The 27,541-nt window shown below is 35.3% G+C and overlaps 1 protein-coding gene across 1 annotated transcript in view; it reads left to right on the forward strand.

Annotated features, from left to right (window-relative positions):
- Positions 1 to 27,541, forward strand: part of DTHD1 (death domain containing 1) — a 76,394-nt gene that overhangs the window by 14,059 nt on the left and 34,794 nt on the right. Inside the window, exons 6-8 of the mRNA XM_003128908.5 lie at positions 13,195 to 13,356; positions 15,036 to 15,325; positions 22,672 to 22,916. Coding sequence (XP_003128956.5) covers positions 13,195 to 13,356; positions 15,036 to 15,325; positions 22,672 to 22,916 — 697 coding nt within the window. The remainder of the gene's footprint in view (positions 1 to 13,194; positions 13,357 to 15,035; positions 15,326 to 22,671; positions 22,917 to 27,541) is intronic.

The raw sequence follows: 27,541 nt of genomic DNA on the forward strand, positions 1-27,541 counted from the left end.
TATATATTGTGTATATATATATGTGTGTGTGTGTGTGTATGTATATACACACACACACATATATATATATATCAATTGGCATTGCATTAGGTCATGTTCCTGTATGTCATGGTAAAATAAAATTTAAAATAAGAAATGTTCTGGAGCTTCTTATTTATTTATTTTTTGTCTTTTTGTCTTTTCTAGGGCCACATCTGTGGCATATGGAGGTTCCCAGACCAGGCGTCTAATCGGAGCTGTAGCCACCAGCCTACGCCAGAGCCACAGCAACATGGGATCCAAACCGCGTCTGCAACCTACAGCACAGCTCACGGCAACGCCAGATCCTTAACCCACTGAGCGAGGCCAGGGATCGAAAACGCAACCTCATGGTTCCTAGTCGGATTTGTTAACACTGAGCCAAGACGGGAACTCCCTGGAGCTTCTTATTTAAATGTATTAGTCTAACAGATTAGGACATTCTCTTTCAAATATTCCCTAAAATACATAAACATATGTATTTTATACACACATATATTTGTATATATAAAGATGAGAGCTTAACTAAAAATTGATTCTGACTGTTAGATCATTACTAGAATCTAGTAAGTATTTCTACTGTCTATAGGATTGCAAAGGATTAATAAAAATGATTTGTGCCTGACCTATACTTTATATTATGAAACAAAGCAGCTCCACTTGACAGGAAGATGATAGAAAAACAATTTGCCTGTCCCTGATTATTGATCCCATAGTCTACATACACCAATGAGAATAAAAATGTATCCTTGCAATACACAAATATCATTTGTGGAAGCGACTCCATCATTGTTGCCCCTCTTTTACTATATTTCCACATCCCTCAGAAACAACGAGGCAGAATGTGGACATAAGTTGGAGGCAGCATATTGTACCGTCAAAAATGAAATTGCCAAAAGCGTAGGGATAAAGGTAGAGGTAATAACAGCTCTAATAGACATGCACGCTGACGGTGGTACCTTTTCATACACTTGGTCAAGGCAAAGCATTGGAAGTCCAGTCAGCACAGACAGAAGTTTACGCCTTTGTCCAGAGAAATTACACTGAGTGAAAAATGACTAGATACTGACAATCAGTTTAGAAATTATGCACATGGATCTGTCCTCTAGATCTGAGAAAGAGATTCAAATGGCTACCGAATTGAAAATGGGTGGACAAATATTCATTCAAGGATAAGAAAAAACCCAAGTCCTCCATGATGTCTTATTGAAAATAAAATCAATACCAATCACTACTAATACTTCAAAAGAAGAACAAAACTAACCAAAAAAAAAAAAAAAACCCAAAATATAGAAATAAAGAGAATATCATCCTGACATTTCACAGTAATTGAATAATGAGAACTCTAGTTATTGGCGAATATTAGAGAAATCTGTTTTGTAAGTTTAGTAGTATCCAGTAAGGAAAATTTCTAAGAAACAGAGAGTCATCATGGTAGAATAGGAAAAGAAAAAAGGACAGAAGTGAGATACAAAGATAACAAGCTGAGGTGAAATGTCACCCAGGTGTGATAAGGACTCATCTGAAGTGATGTAACCTAATAATTATAACCCGTTGAAAAGAGACTTAAACTACCACGAATGAAGCAATAATCAAAGGCATAGTCAGACATAATTTTCTGATGCTGATTAAAACCTTGAGTTAGAAAGTATGGATTTCAAAATTTATGAAAAAAACCCCCGCATACTCAGACATAACATGGCAAATTGAAATGTACATTTAAATAAAACTCTGTAAGCATCCATTCGGCAGAAACAGATTAAGTAAAAAGGAATAAAATCGGTTTAGCCCCAGGCTCATTCTTTTTTTGTTGTTGTTGTTAAATTATGGTTGATTTACAATGTTTCTTCAATTTCTTTTGTACAGCAGAGTGAGTGAACCAATCACAAACAATTTCCTGTGCTGTAAAGTACGAGTCCATTGCCCATCTATTCCAAATGTTACAGTTTGTACAAGGCTCATTCTTTGTGGCACTAAATATCAAGGAAAAAGGGACTCAAACCTTCAAATATTTGATGAGGAGATGTAGAATTAGTGTCTTCACCTAACAAAAGAATTTTTCTTTTAATACAAGGGCTTATAGAATGTACTACTCACTCGTTCTTAACAAAATAAATAAATAGATAAAATTAATGAGATCAATAATAGGAGAGCCATTCTTATTTTCAAAATCTGGAATTGATCATAATATAAAAGCAAAAGGAGAGTTCCCTGATGGGCTAGCGGTTAGAATTTGGTGTTTTCACTGCTGTGGCTTGGGGTGATACCTGGCACAAGAACTTCCACATGCCATGAGTGTGGCAAAAAACAAATAAATAAGCAAAAGGAAAAAAAAACAGTGAAAGTTCATATGGCAAAGTGATAACAGAAAGAAAACAGATAAATAGCATGGTGATTTTAAAGAGAAAAATATATATAATTAAAATCGAGTTAAATAAATATAAATGGATTAAACATAATTTGCCCTGTTGCCCCTCTTAATCTTAAATATTTTAAAATACTTTAAATGCTTTCCTTGTGAAAATTTCCTTAAATTTATTATTAATTAATTAATTAATTAGCTATGTATTTGGCTGTGCCTGAGAAATGTGGAAATTCCCTTGCCAGGAATCAAACCAGAGCCACAACAGGGACTTGAGCCGTAAAAAGTGACAATGCCAGGTCCTTAACTGCTAGCCCACCAGGGAACTCATTCCTTAGATTTATTATGTATTTTACCAATTTTATTGTCAGTTTTTCAAATTTTTCTTTTTAATAATTCTAATTCTCCTTTCTAAAAAGATATTGCTATTTTAAAAAAATCTTTTCCAAGGTACTCTAGTTTTTCAGTATGCTCCCTATTTCTTCTTTTATGCCTTTAATCATTGTAAACACTTTTATTTCCAGTCTCACTAAGATTATTCTATCACCTATTAGCATGCTATTAATAATAATGTCTATCATACTAATTCATTCTATGAGTCTCAGACTTAGAAATTCATTTCCAAGTATGTATTATAATTTCTGATCAGATCAACTTTTTAGCCCATTCCCTTCCACCCAGAGCAGCTTTTGTGTGTTTCTTATTTGCTTGAGCCAATGTTCAAAGGGATTTTGGTTGTTTCTGTTGTTTCTCATTTCAAGGCCAGTGCTTCCCTTTTGGGATTCCAGTTTTATGACTAAGTCAGTTCCAGTTAACAGCTGGAGGCTGTATTTAATGAGCTGAGTACATGTGAAACTCCAGCCCCCCACACATCTGGTGTATGTGTATGGCTGGTGGGGTGGGAACAGGCTGATGAGGATGGGGGTACGCAAGGCTGAGGCCCTCATGTTCCCTAGGGAGGAAAGAGAATTCTAGCTTTTGGAGATGATTTTTCCCAAATCTAGGGGATTTCCTTTCCAGCTTTTGAGTTTCCCTAAGTGTGTGTAAGTGTGTGTGACATTTCATCCAGCATTCTAAGATTGTCATTCATCATCAGTTCAATTGGCCAGTTTAATTTTTCTTTTCCATTTCTTTGCCTTAGTACGTGATGTCTCTGCTTTTTATACCACGTTTAGCTGAAGAACTTTTGTTTATTCTATAAATTGAAGCTCAGGTTTTCCTTCTCTGTCAAGACAGTCTATGATCTCCAGGAGGGACGGACCGTTCCTCTCTATACCAGCCCTTTCCTTGTGTACATCTTATATCACTCCATAGGGCTATTAAATCCCCTTGTCCATTTATCATCACTCAGCATCCTTACCACACAGTAGGTGCTATGTTGAATTAGATGAAATAAATAAATTAAGTGTGTAGAAATGTAAATTGTGTTATTAATTTTCTATATTTTCTGACGATACTAAATTGATGTGTTATAGCATACTCTGCTGCTATTAGTGCTAGACATAGGAGGTGCATTTTTCCCATCCAATGGAGCACAAAATAATGAAATGAGAACTTATATGAACTATTGACTTAACATTCTTTCATCAAAGGGTGAAGGCCAGTTGAACATTTTCTGTGGAAATAGAAACAGAATGAAGCAATCCATGCCTCATAAAATAAAAAAAGATAAAAAAAAGATGGGAAGCCAAAACATAATCTGAGTATAAAGAATAAAAGGTCTCTATTGCAGTACATTCCTTCATGTGTGAATGATTTTGTGTAAAAAAGATGAGAGCCATTTAATTATGAGCCAGGAAATATTTCTTGATAGTAATGAAAAGAGAAATTAGTTTATTAACTAGAAACTTACCCCATATTCTTCAAGACATATTTTGGAGAGTTAATGGGAAATTGGTTTATTTTGCATAAAATATGCCATTTCTATGTAATGCTATTGGTTTTAAAATCATCTTATTCCAATGTAACTTGTGAGTCATACACAAAAACACTTGTATGATATATGTGTCATATCACAAAAAAATAATAAAATGAACAAGCCAGTAAAGCTACCACATAACTTAAGAAATCAGATATTATTAAAAGGATTACATCTCCTTATTAATCTCTCCCCATCCCATCCCCTATCTTCCTATCATAACTGAGCTTTACCTTCACCAAAGTTCACCACTATGTGGAAATTTTGAATCAGTCCTTTGCTTTTATTTATTTTTTAGTTTTATCACATGAATTTTTATTCATCCCTATACAATGTCTCATTTGGTTTTGTCTGTGCTGGCTATTTGTAAAAACAGTACCCTACTATGTATAGTCTTAAGGTCTCGCTTTTCCATTTATATTTGTGTTAAGTTCATTTTCACTTCTATATAATATTCTATTGAATAGCTTCATATTTTATTTATCAATGATTTTATTGATGGACACGGGTAGTTTCAATTTTTTGTTAATACTAACAGTACTATTATGATTATTTCTCAAAGTATATTTGTGCAAGTACTTCTTTAGAGTATACAGCTAAACATCTTATTGTTGAGTCACAGGGTATGCACATGTACAATTTTACAAGTCTTACAAACTGGTAGAATTAAATTTCAACCTCCCACTATTCCTTATCTTTTCTAGCCTTGCATTGTGTCGGACTGTAATTTTGAATATGTAATAGGTACAAAGTGGATCTCATGTGGTTTAATCTGCAATTCTCTGTTTACCATGAAGGTAACATCTTTCATAATGTCTTCTGATAGTCCTTTTCTTATGTGTGAGATGTCTGTTAATTTCTTTCCTCATTTTTGAATTTTTTATATTTATTTGTAGGATTACTTATACTCTCAGTGCTAATCCTTTGCCAGTTTGTGACCTTTATCTTTATATTTATGTGCCAAATTTATCGTATTTTTCTTTTATGATCCATGTCTTTTGCCCAGGTCTAAAATACTTCTATCTCCTGAAATTATGAAAATGTTCTTCTTTATTATCTTATAATTTTAAAGGTTTGAATTTTATGTAAGTTTTCCATCCGTCTGAAATAGATTTTTATGTACAGTGTGAGGTAGGAATTCATTTTTTTCCATGTGGATAACATTTTACCAGCATGATTTATTGACTAGTTCTTTCTTTCCTTAACAGTCTGCTATGCCTCCTCTGTCATATAACAAATTTCCTTCTTCTGAGCTTGTCCATTGGTCAGTCTTTTTACATAGTTTTGAACTAATCTAACACCATTGTAATTATTAAGGCTTTATAATAAGTTGCTAACTGGTAGGTAAGTCATATCATACTTTTCTATGCAGGATAATTTTTTTTTCTTGAAACTTTCCCATTCATGTAAAATAGGATAAGTTTGTTAAGGTCCACAAGAACATAATGTATTGGGATTTTTCCAGTAATTTCCTTCAACACATGGGTTGATTCAGAGAAAAATGACATCTTTAGCATATTCGGTCTTCAAATATATTCTCTATAATATAGGCTTCAATTTGTGTAGTTTTCTAATGTCTTTCAATGAAGTATTGTAAAAGTCTCCACACATGTACTGCACATGCTTTGCTAGGCTTATTCCTATATACTTTATAGAATTAGCTGCTATCATAAAAGTATATAAATGTTTTGTTCTCTCTTTATTGGGGAAATATATATATATATATATAGTGTATTTTTCTACAATGGTATTGAAGCCAACCTTTCTAAACCTTCTCATTATTTCTAATATTTTTTGAGAGCTCCTTCAAGTTTTCCATATAAACTTTTGCATCATCTCTAAGCAATGAAAGTTTTTCCTTCTGGTCATCATGCTTATGTATTTAATCCATTTTGAGTTAATTTTTGTATATCGTGTGAGATGAGTTCAGTTTCATTCTTTGGCATTTAGATATCCAGTTTTCCCAAAACCATTTATTGAATAGGACAGCCCTTCCCCATTGTGTGCTCTTGGCATCCTTGTTGAAGATTAGTTGACTTATTTCTAGGCTCTCTATTCTATTCCATTGGTCTATATGTCAGTTTTTATGCTAGTACCATACTGTCTTAGTTACTGTAGCTTGTGATATATTTTGAAATTGGGACATATGATACTTCCAGCTCTGTTCTTTCTCAAGATTGCTTGCTCAAGGCCTTTTTTGGTTCAATATGAATTTTTTAAAATGTGTTTTTTAATAAAGACTGCCATTGGGATTTTGATAGAGTTGTATTGAATTGGTATATTACCTTGGGTAGTATGGAATATTAATTCTTCTAATACATGAGCACTTTTGTCTGTGTATCATTTTTCTTGAAATAGAATTTTGCTGGATCTTTCAGTTACCCATTTCTTCATGTCAAACTACTCCAAATAACAATCATTTTACTAGTTATTATGTTCTGTGGGTTGTTTGGGGTCTCAGATGGATGGTACTGTCATTCATCTTATTTAGAGTCTGTTATGCATTGCAGTAAGGTGGTGTATGAGGCTAGGAAGTACAAGATGGCTTTATTCACATGTCTGGAGTCTTGGGAGTGGTAGTGGGAAGCCTGGGCTCTGCTGGTATGCAGAAATGGTTGGGCCTCATTTGCACTCCAGGTAACCCCAAGGCCTCTTTCTTTCCATCTGACTTCTCCATATGGCCTCTTCCTGTCATTTACTTTTTCTAGAAGAGTAGCTGGATTACTGACATGAAGGATCAATGCTCTCAAAAGTCCAAAGGCAGATGCTGCCAGGCTTTCTTAAGTCTTGAGCCTGGAATGATCCGATCATCACTTCCATAATATCCTACTGACTGAAGTGACTCTAGTTTATTGTGGGAGAGTGCAGCACAAGGATGGGAACACTGAGAGGCATGGGTAACGTCTCTGGAGACCAGCCACCAATCTGGCATATGAGTCTAGATTTATGTTGATTTTTTTCTCATTTCTTTGGGGATATTATGCCACTGTTTATGGATTTTGTTACTAATGCTGTAAAGACCTCAGTGAATTTGATTCTCATAACTTTACGGGTGTCTTATCTTGCTGGATGATTTTCTTTGTACCTGGTATTTTGCATTTTTCTATGCTATATCTAGGTGCAAATTTAAAAAAACTTTTTTCTGAATTCAACACATCGTGCCTTCTAAATAAGTGGATTCTGTCCTTTTTTAGTTGTAAAAATATTTTTTATTACTTTTAGGCTTCTTGCAAATACTTAATCATTTGCATTTTTAGGATTTTATTTAAGTAAATAAAATATTTTTAAATTTCTGTAGTGCTTTACAATTTCCAAAAGTTTCACACACATGCATTCATATAATCCCATATTAACCAAATTTTTAATCCCCTCCCTCTACATTGTACCTCCCCTCTTCCGTCTCCCCACTAGTAACCACAAGTTTATTCTCAGTGTCTGTTAGTCTACTTCCTTTTTGTTTTATTCACCAGTTTGTTATATTCTTTAGTTCCTATGTATGTGACATAGTATTTTCACATTTCTGAAAAAATCCTATGTTTTCTAATCAAATATTGCCTCACATCCATTTTATGTGCTCTATTCTTCCGGATTTCCAGTGAGATGTATGTTAGACCACGTCTTTCTTTCATCTTTCTTTTCTTCTCTTTTACTTTGTCCATCTTCCTGTCTCTCTGTGCTATATTCTGTTGTTTTTTTTTTCACATTTCAGTTCAAATGACACAAATATTGTATACTTTAAAATATACTTTTAATCTATCACTGAGTTTTTGCTTTCGGCAATTATTTTTTTTATATCTTAAGATTCTATTTAGCTCATATTTAGCTTTCCCTCATCATCCTTCATAGTCTCTTGCTGACTGTTTATATTTTATGCTTATTAAACTTTTACCCTTTATCTTTTTAATCTTTTCATATATAGTTGTAGCATTCTGCAACAACTAATTCTGATACCTGCAGGGTTTTTTTTTTTTTTTTTTTTTTTTTGCCTTTTGTCTTTTTAGGGCCACACCCGCGGCATATGGAGGTTCCCAGGCTAGGGGTCTAATCGGAGCTGTTGCTGCCGGCCTATGCCAGAGCCACAGCAAAGCCAGAGCCACAGCAATGCAGGATCCGAGCCGCATCTGCGGCCTACACCACAGCTCATGACAACGCCAAGATTCTTAACTCACTGAGCGAGGCCAGAGATCGAACCCGCAACCTCATGGTCCCTAGTCAGATTCATTCCCACTGTGCCACAATGGGATCTCCTCATACCTGCAGTTTTTGATGGTGTTGCCTGTGCCTTCTGCTGACTATCATTCATGGTAGTTACCTCTTTATTTGGGGTGAACTTCTGTTTGTAATCATGTATACGTGAGATATCTAAAGGGTAATTGAGTTGCTTTCCTTCAGATGGCATTTATTTCTGTCTCTGCTGAGAACTGGGGGCTATTTACCCAGGACTACTTCAGCGTCTTTGAGAATCTTGGTCAAGGTCTCTAGCTCACATTTTATGATGAGGATCTCAAGAGTCACAGTTCCTTATTCTGCTCACTTGATTATCACTTACAGTTTTATTCTTCTGTATTTAAGTTATTGGAAAGTAATTTGTCCTTAGAGTAATCCCATAATTCCTAGCTGTTTGCCCCCTGATGTTCAATCCTGGTCTCACAGATGTTTTGATGGAGAGCTTGAGACATTCTCTTAAGATTCCTCCTGCTTATTGTAAACCAAAAAAAAACCCCAAAAAAACAAAAAACCAACATGAAAAAGTATATTTATCAAGATTTAGTTGTTCAGCCTTAGAAAGGGGGAGGACTTAAATGACTTATTCTTGCTTTGTTATTATAATTTTGTGTTTTGTATATTCAATTTATAATATTTAAAGGATTTCACCTAAAATGTCATTTTATTTATTTACTTTTTAGTTTTACAAAGCTAGAATTAACAAATAAATTTGTAAAATAAAGCATACATCATTGTGATTTTGTAGACAGATACACTGTGAAAAGATTCCTCCCATCTAGCTAATTGACACATCCATCACCTCACACACTAATCTTTTCTTTTACATTTTTGGCGACAACACTTAAATTCTACTCTCTTAGCAAATTTCGACTCTATAACAGTGTTATCAACTATATTCACCATGTTTTGGATTAAGAAGTGGTAATTTTATAAAAAGTAAAACTACCCATGTCATATTTTTCTTTGTACTGAATGAAATCATTTCAACAAGTTTTTGAAGCAAATGCTTACTGGGAAAATACAACTTTTTAGACTTTTAAACATTCTGGAAACACCAAAACTATGAAAACAGTAAAAAGATCAGTGGTTATTAGAGTTTGGTGTTGAGGAGGGATGAGCAGGCAGAGTACAGAGAACTTTTAGGGTGGTGAAAATACTCTGTAAGATACTATGGTGATAATATATGTTATTGAGTATTTTCCAAACCCATAGAATGTACAACAAAAAAAGTGGACTCTAATGAAACTATGGTCTTTGGGGGATTATGATGTGCCAATGACAGTTCATCAGTTGTAGCACATGCATCACTCTGGTGGGGAGAGTTAATAATGGAGGAGGCTATTCATGTCTGGGGCAGGAGATAAATGGGAAATTTCTGTACCTTCATCAGATTTGCTATGAACCTAAAACCTCACTAAAAATATGGTCTAAAATAATAAAAAGAAACTATCCTTAAAAAGTTCCCCGTAATGTCTATTTCTGCATAGGGACAAAATAGTGAGGTACCTGGGAACCGATCATTTTTATCTTGGGAACAATCTTAATTGTGTGGCATTAAGGCATGCTCTAGGAAAGATGCGTCAGCATGCTCTTAGATTTGAAAAAGGCAGCCTGGGGTAGATACCTGCTGGTTTGTATATCCTGCCACTTTATTTTGGGGTAATTGTACCAGAAATTCTGGATATTGCCTTTTCTATCTATGTGGATCTAATGGGAGCTTCTGTATTCTTCAGTGTCTCTGTTCATTATAATTTAATATTTGACCCCAACGGGCCAATCATAATTTCCTTAACACCTGGAATTTTCGACATGGAAAGAGTCTTGAACTCAAGAAATAGCATGGTCAGTTATTCCTAAATAAACAAATAAATTCAATAAAGTTTATGTTTCGTGGAACTATTAGTAAATCAAAATGCCTGCCATCTTTTGTGGAGTGCTAGTCATTGCTAGGAAATACTTAGCGGTCAAAGTTTGCTGATATCGTATATATAAAAAAAGAGGTTAGTTGCAGAGCTGCAAAAAATAGCTGGAATAAATAAAGATGCCATCAAGTTATTTAATTTCAATATGATTTGTATCTATTACATTAAAACCTGAACTTTAGGTGACAGATATTAACAAACCTTATTGTGTTAATATTTTACTATATATATATATATATATATACATATATATATATATGTATGTATCAAATCATCAAACTGTATGTACTAAACTTGCACAGTTACATGTCAATTATAACTCAACTGGAAAAAAATGAAGCCTAAATTTGACCTTACTATCATTAAAGACTGTTTTGATTTTAAGTGACAGAAAAGCAAACCCAAAGTGTTAAGAAAAAATGAATTCTTTGGTCCATTTAAATTATAAATCCGGGGATATATTTATCTTAATATTTATCTTTAGCCAACAAAAAACCCAGTCTCTTTTCTTTTCTTTCTGCCTTTTTCTGTGCAGTTCCCATTCTCTGACACACTTATTCCTCATACTGGAAATATTGCTACATCTTCAAAACTCCCAGTTCAGTAGAAAAGAGGAAGCTTCTTTTAGCCAAGAGTATACATAATAGCCCTAAGTCTTATTCCTACTCAAAATCAGATCACTGAGACCAATCGGAAGATGTACTACACAGGGTAGGCTAGTCTAGTTTATGGCATGATAACAAAAACCTGCCTCATTCATCAAAGACAGGCTGCCTCTTTGTCATCCTTACTCCTAGAATTAAGCTGAAGGGCAACCAGTTTGGTTGCGGTCATTGTGGCAGAAGAAAGAATTTTGGACAGACCTGCACTAGGAATTCAATACTTAGCCTGAAAAATGACAAAATGACATTGTTCACTATTAACCAGAACTAGTCCCATGGCCCCAGTCAACCACAGGGGCCAAGGAAGTATAATCCTATCTCAGAAACGGGGTACCTTGGATATTTTGGCAAGCAGCACTAATGAGCGCCGAATGCACTATTTGGCTCAGGTCATACATCCACCTAGATCCAGGAGTAGGTCAGCCCCACCAGAGTTGAGAACATTTAGGTCTTCACAGAAAACTTAGGCTATTAGCAGGAAAAAATTGAGAGTTGTCATCAGAGAAAAAATTAATATTACATATAATTAAGTCAATTTCTAGTAAATGACAAAGTTCTGGATTCAGTATGAGTATATCTTCCTGGGTTAATAGATAATTAACTTTCAAGTGTTAAAATTTTTAACATGCCTGTGGTTATAAACCAAAAGCCAAAAACTGTTATGTTTTCCCCTGTACTCTTGATTTTAGTCTGGTTGATCAATGCAGTCTAAAATTTTGAGAATAGGCATTTTAAATTTAGTTCAGTTCCTAATTTACGGTTCACAGGACAGCTCAACCTGTGAAACAAAAGTGGTTTTAAACCTATAACTAATTCAGTTCACAAATAAAGATGTGGGACTCACACTGACACCTTTATTCTTAGTACCTAGCTAGAATGGGTCTGTCCCCTTGTGAGTTGTATCATCATTAGAACAGGATTTTTCTTTTTCCAGCAAGATGATCAGTATCAAGGATTTTTCTTATTGTCGTTGAGACAGATAGAAATCTAAGCGAATTTAAGACAAGAGTTTATTATAAAGTTGCAATAGGTAATCTCTATTTTCTCCATCTCTAAGACTACACTGATTCTTTCATATTTTTTTTTCCTTTTCTCTCTTAGTATCTGATCTATTTCTCCCTTCTTAATAATCTCTCTGACAATTCATTTTCATAGCCCAGGGCACTATAGCCAAAGGACAACAAGTTATAATCTCTGGGCCTCTTTCTTGGTCAAATTCCAAAGAAAGGAATCAAATTGGCTAGGTGTTGGAAACTGGTCTCCTGTTAGTGAAATCAGCTGTAGTTCCTGGAAAGTATCACAGGGTATGTACAACTGCCTCTTTCAAGGCTTTGGAATAGGGTGCATTAAGCAAGAAGGATAATAGTTTGTGAAAGCTCAATTAGCTAAGTCCTCCAGCCATCTCTGCTGGAGGAATTAGGGTGAGAATATCAATACCATTTATGCTTAGTACAATTTTAAGTGCTTTACAAATATTAACTCATTCCATCCTATAAAGTAGATACTATTATTACTCTCATATTACAGATAAGAAGATTGAGATACAGGGAGGTCTCATAACTTGCTCATGGTCATACTCTTCATAAGAACCAGGGCTGCCCAGAATTTGAAAGTAGGAAGTGTTGCTCCAGAGTCTATGGTTGCCATACCACAAGTCATGGCTATGCTAAAGCATCTGGGTTCATATCAGTGAGTTTATTGTTTTGGGATAGTCCCTTAATTTTTTTTTTTTACCAGTAAAATGCTTCTCATTCTCTAAACTTCATCTCAAATATTAGCATTTTCCCTTTGCAAGCTTTCCTGAGCACCTTCCTTTTGCTGTTGAACTATCCTGTACATCCCTTCACTACTCCACAGACCACCTTGTCCTGTGACTGTTTAACACTGTAATATTATGAACTTCTGTAGAACAAGGGCAATATATTTCTTATCTTGGTATTACTGGGTACATAGCATAATTACTGCCACATAGTATATATTTAATGAATTGTTACTGGATTATTCACTTAATGAAAGAATGAATGCATTAAATATGATGTATGCTATACAAATTTTGCCAATTTTTTTACTATTATCATAATATAGGACAAAACGAACTTCCATAAGAAAACCTGGAAACACCTGTGAATCTTTGAAATTATTGGGATTCAGAAGCCGAGACAGTGGTTGGTTTGTGCTTGATGGTGTTATGGTGAGAACCACACAGAGTGGCTTGATATCATTTGAATTGTGTGAACATTTAGAGAGGTAATGCAACAGTAAACAATAAAAGTTGATGATATTATATCCTGATGGTTGGTAATTGATGTTTACAGAGGTAGAATCATAGGATTAGGTTTTTTTATTCCTCAAATTGAAATATGAATAGTCCTTTAGGGTGTGTTTAAAATGCAAACTAGATCCAACATGAATACACTATCTGTAATTTCATTCATGATAGTTTAATAGGTGTTGTTGGAAACCACTCTTAACTTAGATTTATTTTTACAGTTTTCTTCTAACTCTAAAATAGCTTTAAAATAGCACTTTCATTTCTGAAATTCCATGAAGATAGTAATTAACTCTTCATATCATGTTCATCTCCTAAGTATGTATATATAAACTGAATTTACTTCTGTATCCTCATTTTGCTCTCTCATTTCCATGTGTTCTAGACGGCTCATTATGAGAAGAGGCTTAGACATTTTAAGCTTCATGAGAAGTAGACATTCATAAAGAGAGGTCAATTGCATGTCCAAAGATAGCCTTTATCTCATTAAGAAGAACTTACATCTATAATTGTCTTGGGTCAGTTTCCCTAGAAAAAGCATCTAAGATGAGAAGGCAGGTGACACATAGAGAAAGCTCTCAGGTGACTCCTGTAGGGGAATAAAAGAAGAAAGTTATGGAAGGGAAGAAATGGGAAAGATTATAGCTTGAGCTGAAGTTTTACCTCAGCCTGATACGCCAAGGGAGCTTCTAAGTGTGAGTACCAAGGAGGCTGGCTTTATACCCCTGTGTCAGTTAGTCTTTGTCTGAGGATGTGGAGCTCTTGTGAGGGAGATGGCTCTTGTGGAGCAATTTTCTGGAGGACAACTGGGTGATGGCTGGTCCAGCCCAGGGAGAAGGATTTGCATTCATTTGCTAGACTGCCATGATAAAGTATCCCATACTGGGTGGCTTAAACAACAGAAATGTATTGTCTTACAATTCTGGATGCTAGAAGTCCAAAATGAATGTGCTAGCAAGGTTTATTCCTGCTGAGGACTCTAAGGACGTGTCCTGGGCCTCTCTCCTGGGCTTGTAGATGCCCCTTATCATGTTCACACGGCATTCTCTCCTTTTTATTGCACCAGACATACTAGATGAGGGTGTTCTCTAATGATCTCACATTAATGTTATCAATTCTATAAAGACCATAACGCCAAGTGAGGTCCCATTCTGAGGTATTGGGGATTAGACCTCCAACATACGAATATGGGTGCAGGGCACACAATTCAACCTGTAACAGGATCTGCCATAACAACCCTTTTCACATAGTGACAGAGACGAATATTTCAATCCCCACTTCATTACGACATCTCTCCCATGTCCTATTGATGGTAAATGGATGATCTTGATCATCTTTCTCCTTTTGAAGTAATACCTTTTGGTAACGTGAGTTAAAATGGAACCTAAAATATACTGCCATATTTAGAGCTAAGCCAAGACTGAATCATTTCTTTGTTTATGAGTATCTATTTGAGAACTTGGTTTGATTTAAGCTGGTTTCCTGACTGTTGAGAGTTTCATTAAAGGCGTTCATGATTTTAATAAACTGGCCATTAGATGCTTGGTTTTAAAGGAGGTTGGGATAATAATGTCTTTGGGGGGGGTGTTTTTAGTTATCTCTGATGTTTTAGAGACTGGCTGTTTCCCTCAGGTCACCCCTTTTCTCTTCTGTGCAGGTTTATTGTGCTTCGTCTGTCTTCCATTATGGAAAATAGCCATTTGCTTTCTTTTGTGAAGTCTTTGGAGGAAGCCATGTTCAGCACCACTGCCTGCATTGTACTTTACCACCAGAAAGACAACCCACATAGAGTTGTTATTTTGGTGGTGCCTTCTAAAGATTTAAACCAGGAGCTCAGGCACTTGCGCTTGGGAGGACTCAGTGGTCCTCCAGAGCCATCTCGCCATTTCCAAGTGAAAGAAGGAGAACAACTTCTTTTAAGGTTTACTGGAAACATATTTGCTTCAAGTAAGTATAAAGAAATATTTTAGCATAGTCTATGAGCTATCCGCCACAAACTTTGGGAGGAGATCATGAAACACCAAGGAAATCTTCGAAGGACGGAGAGGAGCTTTGGAAAAGTAGAAAGAGAAAAAAAGGATTTCTTTCTCCCTTTCTTTTCAGTCTCTTTCTTCTCTTTTTAGGGCATGTGTGCTCCTTTATGAGCAAACCCTAAGCTGTACTCTTTTAGAAATAGTCATCTCCATAATTATGATAGCTGACTCCATGCTAGGATCATCTCTTTCCTACACCAGTGCCTCTTAAGCATTCCTTTGCTTTCACTATGACCCACACGAGATGTATTTCCACACAGTAACAACAGTAATAATTTAAGAATATAAATCAGGAGTTCCTGTTGTGGCTCAGCAGGTTAAGAACCTAACTAGTATCCATGACAATGCAGGTTTGATCCCTGGCCTCACTCAGTGAGTTAAGGACATGGCATTGTTGCAAGCTGCAGCACAGGTTGCAGATGTGGCTCGGACCCAGTGCTGCTGTGCCTTTGGCATAGGCCTGAAGCTGCAGCTCTGATTTGAGCCCAGGAACATTCGTATGCCACAGGTGCAGCCATAGAAAGAAAAATAAAAATTCTATAAATCATACTTTATTACTCCTCTGATTAAGACTTTATAATCATCTCCTATTCTACTGAAAGTAACATCTGAACTCTTTATGTTGTCCTACAAAGACTCTAACCTGGGGCCTGTAGAGTCCCAAGGAATATGTAGATAGAACTGTATTCCAGTATAATCATCTTATTTATAATTCCACTTATTGTATTTTATATGTGGTAAGAGACTATGGTGAGAAGGAATCAGTAAGTTTCACCAAACTCCAAAAGGGTCTGTGGCACAAAAGAGATTAAGAACCTTGGATCCTGATGAGACAGTCCTGTTTACCTCTTATCTTTATATTTATCTAGTGATTTTTAATTTCCACTATAAATCTTACAAATCAAAATTATTTTACTTATTTGTTTACTTACTTTTCATTCCTATACTCATGTTCTTCACTGGAATATAGATTCCATGAGGGCAATGACTTTGTCTTTCTTTCTGTGTATCCTTGAGCCTAGGATCATGCCTGACATTGAGGGCCTTTAATAAATATGTAGTGCATGCATGAATTTATGACCATGATGAGAAAAACGAACAGTGTGAATGAAGATGAGAGATGGCAGGAGACATGGGAGAAGTGGGGGAATGGATGAGATAGAAGAGATAAAAGGAGAGAGAAAGAAAAGGAAGCAAAAGGAGAACACAGAGAGGAAACAGCTGTGTGAAAAAAGGGAGAGAAAGAATTTTGGGGGAACATCACAGAAATTTATTTTTTATTAATTGATCCCCTTCCCCTTTATAACTCCTTTCCTTGAGGTGGAATAAGATCTAATGGGTGTTCATGTAAAGGTGAGATGTGAGGGGAATTCAGAAAGAGGTTTTGTGGGGATTTCTGGCCCAAGAGTCTTGTGATAGACTTGACTTGAAATAATACTCTCTTATACTTATAAATTAATATAGATCCCCTTGATTTTTAAATGGTACCTATTTTCTCCTAATTCTGAAAATTACTTCAAGGTCCACTGGCTCTTTGGTTTTTATTTCTTGAAAAATGATGTGGCTTAAAGCTGAGGCTCCCCTCCCCCCCCTTTTTTTGATTTCTTAGGAATAAATAAGATTCCAAGTGTCTCAATTTGAAGAATCTCTTCCACTTTCACATGTAGAGTTTCAGCCATCTGCTCCAGCTAAGTGGACCTAGTGAGTGAGTGACTGAAAGTCAGAAAAAGGGGGAAGAGACAGCAGAGGAGAGGAGGAAGGAAGGGTGGGAGGTACCCCTTCCTTCTTGGCTTCCAGAGCAGAAACCACCCTAGGAGAATCCCTCTAAGAAGAGATAGTCAAAACCTGGAAGGGTCCCACCCAAACTAATGATGCAAATGATTTCCTGTAATCCTTGGGATAGCAGCTGTGTTTACCTCCTGCCCTAAACAGGAAAAAGTCAGGCTGCTTCTCATAGGCAACAGTTGAGTGTACTATTGCCTGTAATGAGGAGTGGGGAATGTGTACAAAAGAAGAGTGCCTGGGGATAGCCAAGTGTGTGCAGTTCTTCCATAGAAGAAAGGAGAAGAACTCGTCGTTGCTCAGGAAAATGAGTCAGGTGGGATGCCAGGATCCTTCCTGCCTTGCCTTTTCTAGAGATCTATGCTTGGATCCAGGGTCTCACTGCATTTTCTCCATCTAAGAGGAGCAAGACCCTTACTAGAGAATTGATGCCTCATCTTTCCATCAGGGCCTGCGGTAGCCTCTGGGAATCTCAGAGGCAAATAGCCAGAGGTTGTCTGTCTGGAGAGTCCTCTCCACCCATCCTCATCCCCTCCTCCAGTTATGTCCAAATGCATTTTTATATCTCACTTTTCATGATCATAACTGGAGAAGCCTTTCCTATCTTTCCTGATGATGTCAATTCTTATTTTACTTTTTCAGATCTTTATGTAATTCTCTTAGTGGACATGGCCATAGAGGTAATCTTTTATTTATTTAATTGTTTAATCAATGTCAGTTTCTCTGACTGTAGTTCCATGAACGGAGGGCTGGTCCTGTTGGTAGGAAAAATCCCCAGCACCTAGGACAGTGCCCAAAAAGCTAGAAGAATTTGTTTGAAGAATAAAGACAAAAGCTTGGGAACAAACGTGACATTATAGTATTATTTGATTAAAAGTATATAAAACTCAGATGACTGGCCCTCTGAGAAATATCAAAATCTCCATATGCATTATATAGAATACAGATGATTCTTTTGATTGAGGATCTTGAGACACGGACATTATTTCTACTTCTAAGAAAAAATAAGATAGGCGCTCCTCTTGTTTTTATATTGGGCTTTGGCATTCTTCTGCACACAGCTAGAATCTTATTTCTTTCTCTACATTAGAGCTGTTGACTCAGCCCTTAAGCTTTCCACTGGATCACATTTAAGACCCCCCCCCCCCGCCCCCGCCGTGCTTCTAACATTCTTAAAGTGCTGGGAAACAGGCAGACAAAATTTTACATAATGATACCTTAGCACCACTCATAACATCATGTAATGCCCTAAAGAGACCTACATGTATCAAATTTGCCCTAAATGCCCTTCGGCCCAGAGAAGTGGTTTTCCCAGACACATATGTAAAATGCCAGAATGACCATCTTTTTATTCATTTAAAGATTAAAGATTCTGTTATTTCACTGGAGAGAGAGAAGTAAATAAGTAAATAAAATGTACGGGTTAATGAGGTTGAAAGTTCCTTACAGTAGAATAAGCAGGGAAAGGAAACAATCTCAGAGAGAGTGGCAGATCTACAACTTTAAATAGACTCATCAGGGAAGGTTTTTTCAAAAGATGCCCTTTCAGCAGAGATGTGAAGATGAGAGAGCAAGCTGTATTCCAGGAGCGTCTATCCCAGGCAGAGGGACTACAAATGAAAATGAATTGAGGCAGAAATGTGCCTGATGTGTTTGAAGAAGCGTTAACAGCAAGGAGGCTGGGGTGTCTGGATGAGAGGGAGTGCAAGGCGAGTTGAAGGAGATGAGAGGAGTACTAGCCATACCTTAAAGACTATTTTGAGAACTCTGTCTTTTACTGTAAGTGAAATGAAGAGCTATGAAGGGTTTTTAAACAGAGGTGTCACATGATCTGGGTCAGATTATATCTATGTTGAGATGAGATGGTGTAAGTCCAGGGAAGAAACAAGGAGATCAATGAGCCACTGCAATGGATCAAGCAAGGGATGATGGAGGCTTAGATGCAAAGGTGCCTTAAGCATCTTTGTCATAGACATCTTTGCTGCAAACATTCTCACTGCATAACTAACTGGCCATGAGGCAATTTTGCCGCAAAAGATATAATAACCTAAAATAAAAGAGGGACATTTAAAGCACATAATGAAACCTGAGAAATGAATAACAAAACTATAAACACTTCATTGCAAGATATAAAGTATTTAAATACAATTAAAATATGTGGAGATTCATGGCAATCCTGCACAGATATTGATTTTATTTGGTGGGTTGTACCTATGCACGTGTCTTCCGAGTTTTTTGCTCATAGTATTTTATACATTTTTTAAAAACTTGTTCATTCATCTTATTGTTCAGCATGACACTGTTTCTTACTCACTAAAACTTCATTCTTCATAAGAGAGGTACCGGTTTTCACTGTGCTGGGATGCATGTTTGTAATTGAGCTTTGTGTGGCATTACAAAAACCTCCTACACTGTTTGTTCTTGGCCTATTGTCACATGTCTATTGATAGATGTTCCAAAGTTCTGTGGGAAAATTGGGCTCAACTTCTGGCCTCTATGGCCCTGAGTCTCTGCCTCTTTCTCCTCCAGTGTGGTGTGTTTCAAAATAAGAAACCACCTTGAGGCCAATCATTGTCATTTGTCATGATTTTTTGAATAATCTATGTTAAACTGTTGACCAGTTAGTTTATTTGCTCACAGCAAAATTGCCTTTTATGGAAAACATGTTTGTGGCAAAGATGTCTACAGCAAAGATGCATATGGTGAACTGGCGGAGATGAGTTAGACCACAGATATGTCCCACACCAGTGGTTCTCATGCGAGTCTTCTGGGTCTCTGTGTTGGCAACCTGTTACTTCCTCATCTGACTTTTCTAAGCAAAAACCCATGTATTTCTACATTTGCACTTCCTATGTCTTCAACGAAAGTTATTCCAATACTCATTACTGAGAAGAAAATGTATTGCTATAAGAAATATCTAGTAACTCACAAAATAGAAATAAATTTTGTAGTTCTTTATATGACAAATATTTATTACAGAGCTACTACCCTACCTTCTCTGCTAGTAACTATATCCATAATATGTTGAGGAGAAAGAGGTTCTCAAAAGGTCAACAAAAGTTGCTTCCATAATTTTGGTATGTAATGAATGGCTTTAATTTTAAATATGCTGAAGTGGGAGAAAAAATAAAATAGTGTAATTTCTTTGTGCTACTTGTACTTTCTTGGGTTCTAATTGTTTGTTTGTTTTCTCTAACAAGAGGTCTTCAAAATATAGTGTTATGTCTTCCAACAATGAAATTCCAACTTTAAAATAATCTACATAATGCTTCCTATTTATAACACTAAGATCATGTAATTTATTACTGGTAAATCATCAATAAATTCATCCTTATTTCATATAAAAATGAGATTCTCAGAGATTTTCATTGGAGAGCTTTATTTTTTAAAATTAACTGCTAATAAGAGGTAGATAAGTTTTAGATCTAATTTGAACAAATTTGGCTATGCCCATCCTCAATCTTGATATACTGTATATAAATTATTCCTTGTAATTGAGTACCTGGCAGGGAATATCTTTCAAGAGATGGAAGGAGAAATTTACTAAATTATATTCTATTGGGACCAAAGTAGTAACATTTTTCTTGATAGTACTCTAGTGGTTTGGAAGTAGAAGTATGCCAAATATTAGCCCAGTGATCCAGAAATTCTAATTTACTATTTACTAGATGACATTTCAGTGACTCCAAATTATTTATCTTTTCTTTTCTTTTTACCAGAGTGAAACTTTGAAGAAGGCAGACCCCAGCTAGTCATGTAGTCACATCTGTGTCCTAGGAATCTGTTTTGTTCAAGGTGCCAGGTTGCCTCTAAAATATAGACTTGTGCAAAAGGACATACTCCTATACCTTCTGTAACCTGGAGTTATTCAAATTGTAGATAACAGTTCTTTAGACATTTACCAACATGACTTCTAGCAGTTGCAACAGAATATTTCTTTCACTGGGCAGGATGGGATGACTAGAGAGAGAGAGAGAGAGAGAGGTCTGGGCAGTAAACTCTCAGTCCTCACAGAGCAGCAGGAAGTTGCACTTTAGACATAAAAGCTTCATATAGACATTTAAAAAAAAATTAAGTGGGTTTGTTTTTGTCATACAAATTCAGAATGATGTAAGAATCCTGCTTCTTTCTTCTTATTTGTGCTCATTGCTATTATTTAATGAGTTTTTATTATAAGGCAGGCCTTGTGCCACCTTTCATATTATCTAATTTCATTCCCAGAACAGTGCTAAGAGGTAAGTTTTATTTCTCTTGTTTTAAAGGTAAGGAAGTTAAGGCTCCAAGCAATTCAGAGATGTGAAAGAACTGGATAAATATCACGGTGTTGATAAATACTAATGGCTGAACTTGGGTCTAGATCTGTATATCAAAAACATATAACCATTACATTGTAGCTTACTTTTAACTTTTCGTAAGGGTAACATACACCTGCCTTAGGCAATATGGCAGTGTCTTTTTTACCATTGCAATGAGAAGGTGAAATATCCTGATTGTCATGGTAAAACCCCCATGAGTGAAATGTTACATTTATTAAACCTCCATTATTTTCAGCGGACAGTTGAGAAGATGTTTCCATATCTTTGTTTTGGGAGAATTCACCAGGTTTTAGTAGAAATTTCAGTAAGTATCATTAAATCTAGTAATTATTCCATTTGAAAGTTCTAGGAGTTTCCATCATGGCTCAGTGGTAATGAACCCAACTACTATCCTTGAGGACGTGGGTTTGATCCCTGGCCTTGCTCAATGGGTTAAGGATCTGGCATTGCTGTAAGCTGTGGTGTAGGCCACAGCTGCAGCTTTGATTCAACCCCTAGCCTGGGAGTTTCCATATGCTGCAGGTACAGCCCTAAAAGACAAAAATACATTTAAAAAAATAATAAAAGAAAGTTTTAGAACTGCAGTGTATTTCTGCAATTGTGAAAATGTTTGATATCTGTACTGTCCAATAAGGTAGCTAGTAAACAAATGTTGAACATTTGAAATGTGGCTAGACTGCCTAAGAAATTTTATTTTCAAGCTTTATTAATTCTGACTTTAATTTAAAAAGCCTCAGGTTGCTGGTGGCTACCATATAGGAGAGTGCAGATCTAGAATGTCTATTGTGAGGTCTTGATAGTGTGCAACATGAGAGGAAGAGTTAAGGGAAAGGAAAAATATTCTTAAAAAGTAAACATTTTCTGTGTAAAGAAAGAACTGAATATTTCCAATAATTTCTTGTTGTAGTAAAATGGAATAGAAAAAGAAAATCAAAGATTATTTTATCTAGAAACAACCAGAGAGTACCTGGTCCAACTATAGATGAGAATCATTTTACTAATTTATACAGTTTCAGCCTGTGATTTACACAGTACTGCTTTGTCAGGTTGTTGTGACTAGACATAATGACACCAAAAAGACACATTTTTAAAAAATGAGTTAATTTGAATTTTTAAGAATTAAGTCTCTTAATAGTAACACATGCATCTTACTTCTATTTAGGCAATGGGAAGGATTATGGAAAAGACTACAAGCTTATTTTTCATTTACAAAGGAAACCTAGATTGGAACTCCAAATCAAAGAGGTGGATGAATTTGGAAATTACAGCTGCCCTCATTACAAGGGTACCATTATAGTTTATAAAGTACCTAAAGAAAAGATAGTTCACAACTCGGATCAGTGTCTTATACTTAATGAAAACAATTATCAGTTGCCAATTTGCAAATTACCACTGAGATTGCCAAAGGTAAGTAATTTTACTTCCCCAATTACTATATTTTATTCTTTTTAATTCTCTACCAAAGTCAATATTGGCAGACATATGGATACTTATAGTTAAAAGGAAAGATAGGAATAATGTTGATAAAGAAAGAGTAGCTACAATTTTAAAGTTAGAGAATGTTTTCTACTTTTTTCCATATCAACTTTCTAATAGAAGCAATTCAAGTTGGTCTTGTCCTAACAGTATATTGTTAATGACTATTGAAAAAATATCATTCATTTTTTTGTAATTGCATTTGAGTAACTAGAAAAATCATGTATAAGAGTACTGAATAGGAAGTTTCCTTGTGATAGTGGTTTAAGGATCTAGCATTGTCGCAACTATAGCACAGGTTGCTGCTGTGGTGTAGGTTTGATTCTTGGCCTGAGAACTTTCACATACCACAGGTACAGCCCAAAACAAAACAAAACAAACCCTGAATTATATTTCAGAATACGCTTTAAGAAAAATCATGTGGTAACAAAGACAGTGACATCAAAATATTTTCAGTGAGACTTATCAAATCCTGAACATTTGTTTTGAGTTAATTACTCTTTTAGTTTTGATTTTGTTTGAGTTCTTTTTTCTTGGTTAGTCTAGTTAAATTTTTGTCAATCGTGTTTATCTTTCCAAAGAATGAGCTCTTAGTTTCATTGATCTTTTCTACTGTCTATTCAGACTCTATTTCTTTTATTTTCTCTATCTAACATTTATTATTTCCTTCCATTTTTAACTTTGAACTTTTTTGTTCTTTATTTCTAGTTTCTTTATGTGTAGAGTTATATTGTTTATTTACTATTTTTCTTTTTTCTTGAGGTAAGTTTGTATCATCATAAACTTTCCTCTTAGGACTGCTTTAGCTTTATCCCACAGATTTTGGTATGTCATGTTTCTGTTTTCATTTGTCTATGTATTTTTTATTTTGTCTCTGGATTCCTAATAACACATTGGTTGTTCAGTAGCATGTTGTTTAATCTGCACATTTTTGAAATTTCCTCAGCTTCTTCTTGTCGTTGATTACTAGTTTCATGCCATTGTTGTTGCTGAAGATGCCTGATAGTATATAAGTCTCCTTGAATTTCCTGAGACTTGTTTTGTGACCTAACATATGATCTTAGAATGGTCCATATGCACTTGAGAAAAGTATATATTTCAGGTGGAATGTTTTAAATATTTTAGATGGAACATTTTATATATACATGTTATATATATGTGGTTCATTTGGTTTAATGTGTTGTTTAAAGTTGATGTCTGCTTATTTTCTGTATGGACAATATATCCATTGATGTAAGTGGGATATTAAAGTCCTTTATTCGTTTTTTATTGCTATAAATTTCTCCCTTTAGGCCAGTTATATTTGCTTTATTTATTTTGGTGCTCCTATAGTGGGTGCATATATATTTAAAAGTATTACATCTAGAGGAGAAGCTACAACTGATACCACAAAAATAAAAAAGATCACAAGAAATTACTACAAACAATTATACACCAAAAAAAGCAGGCAACCTAGAAAAAATGGATAAATTCCTAAAAACAATCTTCTAAGACCTAATAATAAATAAATAGAAAATATGAATAGACTGATTTCTAGCAAAAGGATTGAAATAGTAATCAAAAACTTCCCAACAAAGAAAATTCCAGGACAACATGTTTCATGGGTGAATTTTACAAAACATTCAAATAATATTTAATGTATATCTTTCTCTAAACCTTCCAAAATACTATAAAGGAGGGAATGCTCCCAAACTCATTTTATGAAGTCAGCATTACTCTGGTACCAAAACCAGACAAGGATACCACAAAAAGAAAAAATATATATGGTTAATATCCTTGATGAACATAGGTGAAAAAATACTCAACAAAATATTAGTAAATTGAATCCAATAATACATTAAAATAATCATGCACCATGATCAAGTGGGATTTATTCCAGGGACACAAGGACAGTTTTGCACCTGCAAATGAATCAGTGTGATACACAACATGATACACTGACAAAATGAAGGATTAGAATCATGTGATCATCTCAATAGAATCAGAAAGAATCTGACAAAATTCAACATCCATTTATGATAAAACTGTCAACAAAATGGGTAGAGAGAAAAGGTACCTCAACGTATTAAAGACCATACTTGACAAACCCACAGCAAACATTTTGTTCAATGGGGAAAAGCTGAAAGTATTTACCCTAAGATCAGGAACAAGACAAGGATGCCCACTCTTGCCACTTTTCTTCAGCTTAGTACTGGAAGTCCTAACCACAGCAGCTTGACAAGGAAAAGAAATAAAAAGGCATCCAAATCAAAAAAGAAAAAGTAAAACTGTCACTCTTTGGAGATGGTATAATCCTACTGATAGAAAATCCTAAAGACTCCACCAAAAAATTGTGAGAATGTATCAATTCAGTAAGGCTGTAAGACACAAAATCAGTATACAGAAATCTAAGACATTTCCATACACTAATAATGAACTATTGGAAAGAGAACTTTTTTAAAAAAAAATCCCATTTATAATTGTATAAAGCCCCTGTAGTAATAAATTTAAATAAGAACATGAAAGGCATATACACTAAAAATTGAAAGAAGAAATTGGAGAGGACACAAATAAATGGAAAGACATCCTATGCTCATGAATTAGAAGAATATTTTCAAAATGACCATAATAACTAAAGTAATTTATAGGTTCAGTGCAATCCCTATTAAAATACCATTTAAAAATAATTTTAAAATTTGTGTGGAAACACAAAATACTCTGAATATCCAAAGCAATCTTGAGAATGAAAAACAAAACTAGAGGGCTCACGCTCCCCGATTTCAAACCATACTATAAGGCTTAGTGTTCACAACAATATGGTATTGGAATAAAAACAGACACACAGATCAATAGAACAGAACAGAGAACCCAGAAATAAATCCACATATATGTGGACAATTAATTTATGACATTGAAGCCAAGAACATACCACAGAGAAAGGATAGTCTCTTCCACAAATGGTGTGTGTGTGTCTGTGGGGGGAACAGGACAGCCACATGCAAAAGAATAAAATTGGCCAGTATCTTATGCTATACATAAAAATTAACTCAAATGGATTATAGGCTTGAATGTAAGACCATGAAAACCCAAGAGGAAAACATAGGCATAACTTCCTTGATATCAGTTTTAACAATGTTTTTGTGGATCTGACTTCAAAGACAAAGGAAACAAAAAAGAAAATAAATACAAAACTACATCAAACTAAAAATCTTCTGCATAGTGAAGGAAATCATAAAAATAAAAGCGGAACCTAATGAAAGAGAAAAGATATTTATAGATCATATATCTGACAAGAGATTAATAGCCAAAATATATAATGAATGCATACAACACAACAACAACAACAACTCAATTATAAAATGGGCAGAGGACCTGCATAGACACTTTTCCAAATAAGATACACAAATGGCCAACAGGCAAAAGAAGATGTTCAACATTACTAGTTATTAGGGAAATGAGAATCAACAGTGCAATGAGATACCATCTCAAACCCCTCAAATAGAGAGGCTTTTATCAAAAAGACAAGAAAAAACAAGTATTGGAGAGGTTATGGAGAAAGGGGAACCTTTGTATACTTTGGTGTTTGTGGAAATTGTTTTTCTGGAATCCAACTAAAATCAATAGAAGTTTCATAGTAGTTGCGGTATTTTATCTGAGCTTCATAAGTTGGTAGAAAATCATGTTAGGCTGAAGAAATGGAATGAATTTGACTGGGAATGGTAGGCATTAGCTTAGCAGGAATTCTTAATTCATATAATGCTATTATAATAATTTCTAATGTGCCAAAAGTCTTCCAATTCTTCCCATGCGTTGTACCATTAAATCCTCACAAAAATCCTATGAGGCTTTATCACTGCCCTCATTTTATAGGAAACTGAGGCATAGAAATTTTAGGTAACTTGCCCATGGACCCATAACTTAGTGTCAGAAATGGGATTCAGACCCAGAAAATCTGCTTCACACATGAGCAACATTGTGCACTATTGCCTCTTTAGCACTTAACATTATGATTCTTAGTCATGGGTACAGGATGGATTTCAGGACATTCAGGTTCTCTCTGGAAATTGTTTGAAAATTTCATGTATACTATGTTTTAGTGTAGAGATATTAAAATTATTTAACAAATGATAGGACATGGGTTCTAGTCATTTGCACTGAAAGCAGCCATTTAAGCAGAAGTACAATTTCCCAGAGACATTAATTATTTACTTGCTGGTTTGGGGGAGATTTGGGGGTTCATGGGAGACATGGATAAGGTAGTAGAGTCTAGCAAACCACTAGATACGGAAAATTATAGTTTAAGAATGATATAACTAGATAGGTGTATACCCACTATCAATTTTCCTTCTGGACATTTTTGTTTCCATTCTAGGGCCTTTGCTGCTCCCTATGTTTGGGGAGTGGTCCTCTTCCCTCAGATGATCACATAGCTGGTTCTTCATCACGCAGGTTTCACCTCAAATATCACCTCCTTATTCGTATTCCTCCATCTCTTTATCTAAAGTTGCTCTTTAATCTCTGATCCTTTTATATTTATATTTTATTTATTTATTTATTGGTTTTTTAGGGCCACACCT

The sequence above is a fragment of the Sus scrofa genome, chromosome 8 (genome assembly GCF_000003025.6).
Source record: "Sus scrofa isolate TJ Tabasco breed Duroc chromosome 8, Sscrofa11.1, whole genome shotgun sequence".
In the NCBI taxonomy this organism is placed as follows: Eukaryota; Metazoa; Chordata; class Mammalia; order Artiodactyla; family Suidae; genus Sus; species Sus scrofa.